Source organism: Nipponia nippon, unplaced genomic scaffold (assembly GCF_047370975.1).
Source record: "Nipponia nippon isolate SJK-2023a ecotype South Korea unplaced genomic scaffold, ASM4737097v1 scaffold_16, whole genome shotgun sequence".
Taxonomy (NCBI): Eukaryota; Metazoa; Chordata; class Aves; order Pelecaniformes; family Threskiornithidae; genus Nipponia; species Nipponia nippon.
This window is the reverse complement of record NW_028262332.1, coordinates 2,502,873-2,517,004: the sequence shown is the minus strand read 5'-3', so window position 1 is coordinate 2,517,004 and position 14,132 is coordinate 2,502,873. Positions and strand designations below refer to the sequence as shown.

Below are 14,132 nucleotides of genomic sequence, written 5' to 3'. Positions count from 1 at the left end.
CCCCAAGACAACTGTGGATATCCGAGGATTCCACCTCAAGATGGGTTGCAGCAATAGAGTAAAAAGTCCCTTTGTTCCTTGTGAAAAGTACATTAAGATCATATAGTCCCAGGCCAGTTGAGAAATTGCATTTTTGTGTGATTTAGAGCTGCTAATGGGTGATGTCACCACTGGAGTGAATGCAATCCCATAAAAATGTGAAAATAAAATAGCAGGAGCTATAAAATATACATGCGTCTCTCCACAATAACAACAGGCACATCGCAGCAGGGCAGCTTTCCTCGATACTCATTTACAACTGGAAGAGTTCACAAGAAATAATTAAAAAAACTGCAGAGGAAACAAAATCTTTCAAGGAGCAACATTCTATTATTTTGCCAGGCCTTTATTAACAGCATATCAGCATGCTTCCTTGAAAGTAAATGAGAAAAAAGACACGACAGCATTGCTGTAGAAAGAAACTGAAGGAGTGTTTTCTGGAACAACAAACCAAGCCATTTTGGGCCACTATCTGTTAGACTCCAGTTTAGCTCAATACAATATTGATCCTGGCTGCATATAACACAGCCCTGATTTATTTTCTGATTAACAAGTTCTACTGTCTGATTTTGACAAACAAAGTGTCCATCATTGCAGACAAATTAAAAAAAAATACATATTTATCAATAATCCCAGTGTGCAGGCATCGAGTAGCAAAAAAGGGGGTTGGAAAAAACAGGTGGAAAGGGTTACTGCATGATCACTGTAATATTTGCATAAGGGTAAGTTCAGTAAATGCAGAGCCTTCCCCCACAGCCTCCTCCAAAACACACCCAGACACTGGCTGGCCTTCTTCCTATGGAAACAGCTAACGAGAGCAAAGCTGCTCTTTGCTTTTGTGGGGTTTAGCTAAAAGCTGAAAATGAGATCAGATTTTCTGACATTCACCATTTACCTTAATAAAAATGGGCACTCAACAGGATTAGCAGGTATACAACTCTGCATGCAGTATCATAAAGTGCATTTTGTGATCTTTCATGCTTACACAGAAAAAAAGAGAAATTAAAATCCCTCTATAATATTGAAGATCAATGTGAAACTGAGCTTAGGAACTGAATGCTGATCACTGCCTGGGAAGCACGAAGGAACATTTTCAAGTAGAAATCTTGCACATATGGAAAGGAAAGCTTTTGATAGAGTAGTAAAATGATATTTCGAAAACTGGTGTCCTACCTATCTATATTTATAAGAACATATTAAGTACAAGTTTAGCGCTACCCTTTTTTATTATTCTCTAATAAATTACAGAACCTGCTTGATCATCTTTTGAAACACAGATCTGAGACCACCTTCCACAGAAGAAAAAATTAAGGTCCCACTTGTGTCACCACCTCACAGCCCCTCCCTGGAGAAACAGCTGGGTTTGTCAGTAGTAAAATGTTCTTCCTCAGCACCCTGCCTTTAAAGTCTCGATGCAGAAGTGCCAGGATGATGTCTGTCTCCAATAAAAGGCCGTGCTCAGATTTTCCTCTGTTAGCCAAGGTAGGGCAGGCAACAGGCAAATGAAAGGGTTTCTGGCCAGTGAAGGAAGCCCAAGGAAGAGGAGCTCCTGCTTTCTAGCACAGACCCATGGCAACACAGGAGTGAGCTAAAAACATAATAAGGACCTAGGAAAATCAGAGCAAAACAACAGCCTACAGAGAAAACACTAATTCAATCCCCTGTGTGAAGCTGCAGATCTTTCAATGTTATTCCTCTGTTATAGGTCCCTCCACCTCATTACTAGGTTTAGAAATACAGCCTCAGATTCAGGAAAGCATTTATCTAACCAAGCACATGAGTAACCCTGTTATTTTCAGTAGGACCCCCCAGGCACCAAAAATTGGGCACGAGCTCAAGCGCCTAGCTAAATCCAGCCCTCGAATTACAGGATTAGAGGTCTGTGAATTTCCTCAGCGGAGATGACTCTTGGACTTAATGTCGATCAGTTTACAGTTTGCCTTCCCTGCATTGCCTGCCTGGTGGGAAGTCCATGTACAAGACAATTTCAATACAGCCCAGCTAGTATCACCATTGGAAACCAGCAGCTTTGACGTTAACAGGATTGTACTTCAAAAGACTACGCATGTTTGCAGATGGCAACAGGGTTCCTTATTACAGCTGTCTAATCAAGGCGATATTCTGCAATTATGCTCAGAGATCAAACAGTGCTGCAAACAGCACTCGCAATAAAACCGGCACCAGTAAGATGCCGGTGTCACGCCTATAGTATCGCACATTTGGTTGTGATTCCACAAGCACGGCACGCACACACGATGTTTCAGATACTGTTGCAAAACTTTGAACATCTCAGTCACAGCTAGACAGTTTAAAACAAAAAATCTATTTTGATTCGTGGCCTGTGTTTATGAAAAAAAAACAAATCTAAACCATGCTTAAACAAATAGCAATATGGCTGTAATTCAGGAAAGCTTTTATGTATAACCTTAACTTAAGGTACAGAACCACTGGAGTCAGCTGAATTCAAAAGTGTACTTGAATGCTTTGCTGAAGGATAAATTAAACAGCATGCCAAAGTCCTTTCCAGAATCAGGGCCTTGATTTTATATATATTTTTTTAAACACACAAAAGGGCATTGTGCTAACTAGGAATCAGAACATACTGTCGGTGCGAATAATTGTAGCATCTGTGCTAGTTCTCTTTTCATCCTGGTACCCCCTATGCTTCCAAGTATGTAAATCTGATTCTCCTTCTGGCTCCACTGAAGTTTCTATTGATTAAATACCCAGCCCCAGCAGCAGGAGAATCAAGCTCTGCATATTTATTTTCTTCCTCTCAATACATAAAGAATTCCCTTTGGCCTCTCAATTGCTATATCACATGGTACACCGAATGCAAATAAAATTACAGTGATAATGTATCTAATGAATACATTTGTATATGTATGCAAGAATTTTCCTAACAGCATCCTACTCTACGCCACTAACCAGACCAAAGAATATACGTATGTTCATCACACAGAGTAGTAGAGAAGGTGTGTGAAATGAGTGCATATTAATAACAAGAGCCAGACTGCAGCCTTCTGGGGGAAAAACTAACTGAAGTCCTTCCAAGATGAAGGCTGCAAGATCAGGACCTCACGCAGACCTTTGGAGCTTTAAAGCACAATCTGTAGACCATAAGTGTTACTTAATGTTTATGTTTTCATTATCCACTAGTGCTACACTGTAGTTATATAGATACAGAAACTGTTGCAACATATAAAAATATTGTAAGCATTTCCAAGAAAGAAATTAGTGATATTATTTCAAACCAGGGTACAAAATGCACAGGTAACGTTTTCAACTCCTTCCTTTATAAGACACGCACCCCCTTTGAATTATTTTTGGAAAAGTTACTTTATAGCAGACCAAATTCATTCCTGCAGAAACTTCACTGATTTCAAAGTTATAATAGCTTAAAAATGGGATGCATTTAATTTGTTAGCTCACTCCATGTTGACTTTCAAAGTCATCCTGTAAAGATGGATTGATTTAAATCAGGGTCGAGTACCCAGTGGCAATTAGAACCTGCCAAGTCCGAGAAATGTCAGTAAGCATCTGGACAAGATCCATGCCAGCATATATACAAACAAATATCCTCAAAACCTCTTTTTAGTTGGTTCAAACAATGCTTTGAAAGTGACTCATTCAGCACAATAGCCATTACTTGAAGACAGTAAGGTCAGAAATGCAATTTTTTAGTACTGTGTCACTAAACTCACTCCCATCCCAACCCGCAGTTAAAAACCAACACAAATCAAAGCAACGGTCCTCCTTAAACTTAGGGCAAGAGGAGGTCACTTACCCTGTGAGGACCACAACAAAATCCATCACGTTCCAACCATTTCGGAGGTAAGAGCCTTTATGAAAAACAAACCCCAGAGCGATGATTTTTATACCAGCTTCAAAACAAAATATTCCAATAAAGTACGGCTCGGTGTCATCCTGAAAAAGAATAAAAATCAAAAGTGTCAGGGAGATACCTGTGCTTCTGCACTGATAGCAAGAGCCATATAAACAACCAGGTGCACCAACTTCACGCCCTTTTCAGCTCTTCGAGCAGAGTTGAAATCAAAAGGTTTAAGTTTACTGGAACTAAGCAGAGAGAAGAATTTCATAATTATTATTTCTCTGAAAGTAAATTTGTTTTTTCAGATTGGCAATTCTATTTGTCTTTATTCTGATTGTTTCACCCCACACTGTCCACCTTTACTCAATATTCTGAAGGGAACATTAATACTGAAATTTTGCTCTAAGGGTATATTTAAACTTGAGATCACATATTTCTGTAGTTATTGACATGGAAGAAAACATGTGTTTTACAGTTCATCCAGAAAACCAAAACAAGAAGGTATCTTGGGGAGTAACAGTCAGCACAGCAAGCTTGCAAAGACTGGCAGGAACTTATTTATCATTTATTCCATCAGTTCTTCCTTCACTTTTTCTCCTTCATTTTCCCAGTTTCCACAGCTGCAGTCTCATTTGTTTTCTTTTCACTGTCTATCGGATTCAGGGAGAAATCCCCATTCCCTTCCATTAACAGCAGCAGCAGGAACGTTTGTGTCTAAGGCCCGTGGTGCAGACTAAAGCGTACCATGGGATCACAGCTTCGTTTCCTAGCTCACTAGAGAGCTAAGTCAAGCTTAGTCTCCACAGTTTTACTAAACCATCTTTTTCCTCTATGGCACCAGATCCCTCAGTATTATACTTTGTTGGTAAGAGTTTCAACACAAACTCAAGGCCAAATGGAAGCATTCACTTTTGAATGAAGATGCAGGCAAGAAATGGGAACAAAGCAAGAGGTGAAAGCAGTAGACAGCAATTTCAAGAACATGTTAATTAGCTTTGGCACCTGTATCCAATTTCCAAATGTGCCTTAGATCCCTGATTTCAGCTGAAGTCAATGGAAGTAAAGCAGCCCTACCCAAAAGGAAGCAAGCTCCCAAATTAAGAGATTAGAAATCTTTGTTCCAGTGGCTTCATCATTTCTGACCATGAGAGCCAAAGAGCTGAGCTGCTGTTTGATGCACAGTTGTTTATATTTTGCAGTTCTATTCATGACAAAAGGTGATTTCAGTTCTCTTATACAGAAACAACGCGAGTGTCGAGTCTTGCGGCCAAAGAAGCCGTTTTGATACAAGAATTTATTTTACAAGCATGGCAACTCTTGCTCAACTCTGACCCAGCACTGGCACGCAGACCCATGCTTTAGGCATAGTACTTATTACAGAAAGGCAGTTTTTTCACACCTAGACGACCCATATAATAGCATACCCCTCCCAAAGAGGCTTACGCACTTAGCACATCGACATATACCCAACTCAGCAAGTCAACCACAAAGCACTGATCACTGAAGATGCCTCCAAGCTGTTGGAAATTACTACTTCTGGACAGGCTTTTCCACCAGTTGCTGAACTAAAGTTTTGTTTCCTACAAAGCAGCACCCCACATCCCTACACACCTCAGTGAGCCCAGCTCCTCCACATACTTCATCTTCCACCCTATGTCATCTCTACTCCCCTCCACCTTTCCTAACCTCACAGCCCCAGCAACTCCACCTTCCATTGCGTTACGGTCAGGCAAGATGACCGGTCACCTGCAGATCACACACACACACTAACTGACCAGACAGCAAAGCAGAGGAGGGGAGTATCGCGCTCACACTGTAGGCCTTTTGTTGAAATGGAGGGAAAAAAACAAAACAAAACAAAACAACAAACTCAAAACTCTCTTCTCCTCTGGCCAAGGAGCTGTTTCCACAAACAGCAGCACCTCAAAGCCCTCTGCCCCTCCACAGAGCCATACTGACACTGCTCGGAGGATACAGAAGCTATCACTGAGAGACTGAGAAACTCCAGCTACCCATCTCAGTGCTATTTACCCACAGAGAAACAGGAACAAGGCAAGGCCATGAGACCTTTTATGACCTTCAACAGAAATCCTACAATAAGAGTCTTCTTCCAGCAGTTTCTCCACAGCAAGAGCTAGAAGCTTCCTAGGACTCCCAAACCAGTACAGAAAACATGGAAGAAGGGGTCAGAAATCATGATACATGATTTCAGGAGAAGTTACCTTATGGCTCCTCAGCTTTCCTTTATACACACAGGAGCACTCTAACAGCCTAGTCTACCTGCTCTTCAACCCCACAACACCTTCTAGTTCACCAAATATACAAAATCATCGCAAACAAAGGCCTCCTAGCCCATCCTATATTTCCATCCAGAAACTACTAGCATGCCTCTAAAAACAGCTCCTCTAACACACATTATTTAAAAAAAAAAAAACCAAAAAAAACCAAAACACAACCTTTACCCACATACACTCCCCCTCATTACTCCCTCACTTTCTAGAAGCCTTATATCTACTCTGCTACCAGTCGTCTGCTCAATCTAGGTCAGGTGCCTTGTGATTACTGCTCCCAGCTTTAAAGAGCCAGGCTTCAGGTACTCAAGGGTTTGATTGAATATGCTCTTCCCAAAGCTAGGACTACACAGAGCTCTTAGGAAGTGGGTCAAAGAAGTTCTTGTCAGCTTCTAGGGAAGCAGAAAGGCTCACCGATGAGCTTGGGTATTTATTACAAAGAAAAACTGTCATCTATAGGGTTGGCAGTGATTAGCTGGGGAAATAAGAGGGGACAGAAAGAGAGTCTTTTCTAAAGCCTGTCTAAATTTACACTAATTTAGCCTAAGAATCAGGGCAGTAACAATGGGATGAAAAGTAAAATTTAAGTCCCATTTGGTAGGGGGGCCTGTGGCTGAAAAAAAGGGATTCACATGACTGTGTGTGACAGAAGGAGCTGGAGGGCAAGGGCAGTGATAGGTTAACGGTTGGACTCAATGATCTTAAGGGTCTTTTCCAACCTTAACAATTCTGTGATTCTATGACATGGGTGACGTGCCCTGTACAGCACTGAAATGGTGCTGCTGTCAGCTCAGAAATCCTGCTGCCAGGGCATCCGGCAGCCCCCTTCAGACAGGAGGCCGTGCTGCTGCTTGGGTTCAAGAGTGGGAAAGCAGGTGATAATGAGTATCAGTGTGCATGCTTGGAAGGAGGGTGGAGATTTTGGGCAGCAGCCAGAGCTGTGCCAGCAGGTTGTTTGCTGTGGACAAAGCAAAGCTTGAGACTGGGCCAAAAACACATTTAATCAATATGTTTCAGATCAGAAACAACTCCTGAGTCTGGAAAGTCATTACTGTTCCTAGTCCATGTCCTAGTGTCTTTCCTTGGCCTTTGGATGTGACAGCCTTGACAGGTTTGGGTGTGTAAGGCTTTGTTCATGCAAAGGTTAATATGAACAGCTCACACGTGAGCTCACACTCACGAAGTGCCTGTGGATAGGATAAAGAATTAAATCCATTAGAAAAGTGCAAGAGCTGTCATGCTGAATATCTGAGAAAACAGTTATATTCTGCCCTCACATCAAAACCACCCAGGGGAATCAAACACTCAGAGCCCTACAGTGACATGCAGATGATCATCCTACAGACCCGCTGGTGTCTTCAAACAGGGTGTGCCCAGAGCAGGGCAGAAAACAGATTTCCTGTCCTGCAAGTTCTGATATCGTGTCTCTGTCAGGCTGGGACAAATCCATGGTCTGCTGAAGCTTCTCATGAAAAACTGAGAAATTAGGAGGAAGACAGGGAGAGAACAAGCGTGCCTCAGCCTGGGCAGCCAAGAGCATCATGAGCAAGGCATCCACCTGCAAGGCCATGCAGGGCTCAGATGTGATGCTCACATTCCCACATTTGGAGCTCTCACCACCAGGCTCTGGGCCACTCAGTACAACTCCCGCAGCATCTTTTCAGTTGGCATCACTCCAGTGTGTACAAACAACACAATATTTATTGGGACAGAGAGAGACTGACTCTACAACCCATTGGCTAAAGCACTCAGCTGAGATGGACGGTAGCAAGTTTGTAGCATCTCTGTTCCTGTGGATAATTACTGATATGAAGGAAACACTTCCAGAAGCCAAAGCATGCGAGACTCCCGGCTCAGAGCAGGGAAGAGCCTATGGGGTAGGTCATTCTCCTGCTAGTGGAAGAATTAGCTTATTTCTCTTGTCTGAAGAGCAAGGACTTGAAGCCAATGTTCCACTTTTCACCACTAAATGTTTTGACCACCAGACTGGTGTTTTTTCAGAGCCCTGGTTTTGACCAGAATTTCCATCCTAGAGCCAAGTAATGCTTTTCTGTGCTACAAACTACATGCAGAAAATGGACAGAGAAAGATTACTTATAACTCAGCCATTCCAATTCTTGAAATATTGCCTATATTGAGACATCACTTGCTCTTCCCATGTGCTTAATTAACCCTGCCTGACAAGTAACAGGAGTGCAGAAAACAGCCAAGGGAGATTGCACTGCAGGTTCTTATCTTGGGTCTCTGGGGAGATACATAGAGGAAAATTTTGATCAGAAGAGAAAAATCATGAAATTGTTCATATGGACTCCTCCTTCTTTTTCTCAGCTCTAACAAACAGACAATCTTAAGATTTTTGTCTTTGTATCTGTGGCACAAAGTATCCGGGCAGCTTTGCTTTTCCTTCAACAACTCTGCCTACATCTCCCAGTCATAAAAGGCTTGTGATGTGCATCCCATATCCTTAAGATCTGATTAACTCTTCAGTGATGAGCCCTCACTCCAATTTGGAGATTTTAATGAACGCAGGATAAGGAAAGATATACCCATAAATCATTAGTCAAAAAAGGCCAATTCCATTCCTCCCAAAGACAGTAATAAAGCACCTGCTGTTCTGCATGGACTTATAATTTGGTTCAACAAATCCATAAATGTATGGGAATGTTCATCCACTCTGGTTTAGGATGGATTCATAATGTTTTCAGTGAAACAACTTACAGTTTGTGGAAGCAGCAGGAGCATTCTAAGGCGGTTTCACTTTGAAAACCAGAAGACAGTTTTTCTTATTCACAATGCTAAATCTCTTCAGCGTATGTTGAAAACAGAAAATATTTCATGACTTGTAAAGATTCTCAGTGTTATTCTATGATAAACGCCTTTATACTTCAGAGTTATAAATGTGCTGTGTTTAAAATGGCTTCAGAATATCTGAATCAGAGACAACGCTTCACAGCAGTGTTTGGGACAAAAATCAGGGGTTAATTCTTCCTTCATCACCAAAGCAGAGCCAGCAAGGTGGAGACTGTGCATTTAACTCATTCAGTTATCTTATACTATTTGGTGGTAATGCCAGTGCCCCCCTTTGGAATGAGTTGGGCCGGAACTGAAGGTGTATGTGCAGTAGCGAGTGTTGTAAAATGGAATTAATACAATGGGGGAAAGGACCAACAAAAAGCCTCTAGGATCCCCTTAACAAATCTAGGGACATAGAGGAACATAGAAACAATGTGCTAACTGTACCTACTGCTGCTTAAAATAACGTATCACCAAACAGTTACCAAGCCAGAACATCCACAAAACTACTTTTCCCCTTCACTAGTCTGTATGTTCAGAACTATGGAAAGCATTTCCCCAGCTCAATCATTACCCTGGGTCTAAACCTGTGCTTTGCTCACAAAGCCAGGCTTGCCTTGCTAGCAGATTCCAAAGCATACAAAGACATGTTCAATGGCAGAAAGATCTACATACACGCATGTTCTAATTTTACCATCATCTCTTCTTATGTAGAAATAATTCAAATAGAAGCTAAGCAAACGCAATGTAAGTGGGCAGCCAGCATCAGTGAACACGTTTCCAAACAGGCAGTATCAGCTTCAGCTGACCCCAAAGCTCTTTCTAGATCTATCACTTCTACACTCTTTCCTGGTTCTGAGGAACGAGATTGTGAGAGTTGCCCACTGGCACGGACCAACCATGGAAACTGCAGCAACCAGCATTCAGAGGCTCTAGCTTTTGGCACCAAGCCTAATATTATTTTGTTTGCATAATTTAATATCTACATGTAAAACACATACAGATCCGTATTTATTCTTTCTTTGAACATGCACCAGGATTAATGCATTTAGGCATGAAAGATGTTCCAGATCATTAACAGCAGGAGAAAAATCATACCAAATATTACCCGTTTTTCCTACAGTGATGATAAATGGAAGAATGATTTTGAAGCTATTCTTATTTCTTTTGAAATAAGGTAATTGGGCTCATTACCATAAAGCCTGCGGGTAAATTATTTTCCTCTGTAAGTTGGTTTCTTTTTCTGGAAGGGAAGTGTAATCATCTAAACCCAAAGTTTGCTTTGTAGGGTCCTTGATATATGCTGTAGCAGGAAGATAGTTGAAAGACATGTAAACCTAAAAGGTTACTCTGTTCTACCACTTCCTGGCAAAATATCACAGAAGTTCATTTGATTCTACAGATAATTTTGAGCATTTGGCAGTGCCTTCCTGTCTTCGTTTATAGACAACCTAAGTTTGCTGTTCTTCTGATCATACTGTAAGGTCCATCTCTTCTGCAACTGGGCAGGGCTGGCTAGAGTGATGAAGCATTCTTGTGAAGATGGGATCGGGAGGTTAGAGTTATATTTGTTGTCATGGACTTATTTTTTCTGATTGCCGGGTCAATGCCCCTTTGTTTACATGTGGATCTTCAAAATAGATACAAGCACTCGCGACACTGGGTGGCTGACTGCTTTTTGTATTAGACCAGAAGCAAGAAAATGTAAATAAATGAATACAACTCACCAATCTCTCTGACATAGGTGTCTTGTCTCCATCCGGCAAATGTTGTTCCAGAGCCAGCACAATACAATTGGCTATGATTGTAGCTAAAATCATGTATTCAAATGGAGTGGGGACCAGAAGTTAAAGAAGACACTAGACAACACAAGGAGAACCTCATCCAAATCCCATTTCTACCTAAACAGTTGCATTAGTTGAGCATTCTAAGTTCTCTCATCTTTTTTGAAGACATTTTGTCTCCGTGACCTCCTCTGTTTTTTCTGGGGTGCCTTTGGAAGAAAAGTAGGAAATTGGCTCTCTTCTTTGAGAGAGTTGGTGACTTACACAGAATCTGAGCTGCTCAAGGAATTTGGGAGAAAGAAAGCAAAAGGCTCAAAGGAAACAAAAAGCTATTAATTATTATTTGTAAATTAGATTGATAAGCTAAACTGCCCCAAAATAGATTATATGGCTGAATACATTCTGAATTGTTCTTCAGAAATTCCCTGTCATTTAACTTGAGTGCGTAGTGTAAATAAGTGATGGGCTAGAAAAGTTGGATTTAGAGTGTCTACCCAAGTCCAAAACACGAATTGCTGCTAGATTGCAATGCCCGCTCCTAGTGAGCATAAAATCATCAGCGCCCTGTCGGGATGTACGAGGGAAGGGATCTCACGGGAGAGAAGGCAGACCCGACGCTGGGTACCCCCTTGCCTCTCGCCCTCGTCTCTAGCCCTGAGCCCCTGCTCGCCCAGGGCGGAGCCGCGCCGCGGGCGGCATCGGGGCGGGCGACAGCTCCGCTCAGCACCGCGGGCAGCGCCGCTCAGCACCGCGGACGGCGCCGCTCAGCACCGCGGACGGCGCCGCTCAGCACCGCGGACAGCGCCCGGCACCGCCGGCTCCGCGCCCGGGCCTCGGCCCGCGCCTCGCCCCGCAGCGCGGCCTGGGGGAAAGGCCGGCGGCTCTGCCGAGGGAAAGGCCGGCGGCTCTGCCGAGGGAAAGGCCGGCAGCTCTGCCGAACCCGCTATGGGTCCCTTCCCCACACTTCACGCTAAAGATGCAGACGAGTCATCCAAGAGACAGGAGGGGGACAGACTGCGTCTAGCCTTGCAGGGAATGCGATGCTCCAACTGCCACCGGAGCTTTGGAGCTTGTTTATTCAGACTTGAATGCAAGGAAGGAGAAACGGATGAGGAAGTACAGCAGTCCCTGTGATTTTATAATATGGACAGAAAGAGCAATACGTGTCTGTGTTCGGGGGAAGGGAAGTGCATTCACTCTGCTGGTGTATTTTTTTCCTGTTAGCCCTTCACGAAGTGAAAACTGGGGAAGCTGAAGGGGAGCTGGCCTCTGTGGCAATTGAAAGTGTTGCTAGGAGGCTGGCAGGAGGCCTTGCTGCTGTTAGCTGAGGATTAATAGGCGTGTGATATCAAATGAAAAGAAAACAACCGGCTCCCTTGAGATCACCAGTGTAATGCAGTCCTGTACACACACGCGCGCGCACGCACACACACATATATCTACTCCCTGGTAACCTCGAATAGTCTGCTTCCCTTTTCTCATGGCTTACAACCCTGCTGCGTGCACCATTACAAGCAAAGCCCCCTTCTGAGGAAGATCTCTGCAGCTCACTTGGCCTGGGAGCTGGTTCCGAGACAGAAAGCATCTGCCCCTTTCACAATACAGCAGATGATCCTTCTCTCCACTTACTGCCTCCCTCTGCCACAAACCTTTTCTTTTTTTGTTTTTCATTTTTTTTAGTACAGCCTAAGCTTAGGCTATGCACCTAATCAAAGTGACAAGATTTGTGTTGATTCTGATGGATTCAGGAGGTGATGTACTAAAAACCTAGCTGCAATGATTGTATTAATGGGATTCGCAAGGTACCGTGGCTATCAATGTCCCTACTACCAATGCAGCTTTAATGCTAAGGTATCACCATTTTTATCCCACGTTCCTTCTTCTAATCAGAGTGAGAAAGAAGAGTTGAAAGGCTCTGAGATGAAAATAAGAATCAGGATTCATTAGCATGAATCTCTCAGAAGCCTTTGAATTTGGCTTAAATAGTAAGAAATGTAAATCTATCCCACTGTATAGGAAATGTAAATCTCACACCTAAACACACACCGAAATGCACGTATGTCTTACACACCCCCCCCGGCATAGTCCAAAGCACACTCCACCGTTCCCACAGAAGCAATTGCCTATGATACCAGCTACACGGCCATACATTATGTTGGACACACAGATCCAAGTCACACACACCTATTACACACACACGCACGTCTACATTAGACACTCATCCTTTGCTGACTGGGGGGATCTCTTCCCCCAGCCTCCCTCTCCCCCTCCCCACCTTCCCCACCGTGCCCACACACCCTCCCTGAAAGGATATGGCCATTCTGTTATTCTCTTGGCGTATTTCCGTATAACATTATCTTCACTGAAGATGAAGAGGGATCTGTTGACTGTGAAGCAGTTCTGTTTGACAGGGATGGGGTTGTAGAGAGCCATAGTCCTGGCCCTCTGAGCCATCGATTGCTTATACATCCTTTGGCCGGCTTGGGGGCCACCTTGCCGGCTGCTCCCTCTTCCAGCCCCGGCCGGCCCTCCACCTCCATAGCGGGTTGGCAGATCATCCCCAAACCGAGCCATTCTCTCAGTGCACGGAGCCGGGCGCTACAATCCAAACTGGCAGCCGAGGCGAGAGGAAGACGCATCACAGCGCACAGCACTTCTCCCTCCGGGGGTTTCGGTTGCGGGATCGGGATTGATCGCAGCAAAAATAGATAGATATATTTAAAAAAAAAATATATAAATCCCTTTCCCTTCCTCCACCCCCTCCTCTTCCCCGCCGCTGTGGCTGCCCGGGGGTCGGAGGAAGGCGCCGGGGCTCCGCTCACCTCCCCGCACAGGTGCCGGCTCTCCGGCCCGTCCTCATGGCCGGGGCGGCGGGGGGGACGGCCGGCAGGGCGGGCGGGCGGCCGCGGTCCCTTCCGCGGTGGGCTGCGGGGCTCTGGGCTGGGAAGGGGCTGCGCTGCTGCCGTGCTCGCCGCGGGAGCGCTCCGCCGTGCCCAGCCCAGCCCAGCCCGGCCCCGGCCCCGGCTCCGGCCCGGCCCCGCCGCATGTGATGCCCGGAGCCAATCGGCCACCGCGGCTCCGCCCGCTCCAGTCACCGGCACCGGGAGGCGGGCAGGGACGGAGGGAGGGAAGGATGGAGCCGGCCCGGCCCGGCCGCCGCCGCCCACCCCGATAAATAACGGCGGAGCCGCGGCCACTCCCCGGGGCCGCGGGGAAGGAGGGACCGAGCCCCCCCGCCCCCTGCGCAGGGCTCCGCGGGCGCGCAAGGCCCCGGCCGGGGGTGCCGCCGCCTGCGGAACGGGCGAGGCGGCCCCCGCGCCTGCGCGCCGCTGCCCAGATGTGCGCTGCCCAGCTGCTGCACCCATGGGTGCCCCCCAGCCGCATGGGAGCTCC

The 14,132-nt window shown here is 45.1% G+C and overlaps 1 protein-coding gene across 6 annotated transcripts in view; it reads right to left on the bottom strand.

The window, feature by feature from the left end:
- The window catches only part of CACNA1B (calcium voltage-gated channel subunit alpha1 B), a 300,789-nt gene extending 287,069 nt beyond the window's left edge, over nucleotides 1-13,720 (bottom strand). For 5 of the 6 annotated variants that reach the window (XM_087752559.1, XM_087752560.1, XM_087752561.1 and 2 more), the window contains exons 1-2: nucleotides 10,683-10,783; nucleotides 3,827-3,966 (exon numbers count right to left, since the gene is read on the bottom strand). In XM_087752559.1, coding sequence (XP_087608685.1) covers nucleotides 3,827-3,966; nucleotides 10,683-10,775 — 233 coding nt within the window. In that variant the 5' untranslated portion in view covers nucleotides 10,776-10,783. Of the gene's footprint in view, nucleotides 1-3,826; nucleotides 3,967-10,682; nucleotides 10,789-13,053 lie in introns of those variants that run through there. The other variant, XM_087752565.1, reaches the window with a different exon arrangement.
- Between the last annotated feature and the right edge of the window lie 412 nt (nucleotides 13,721-14,132).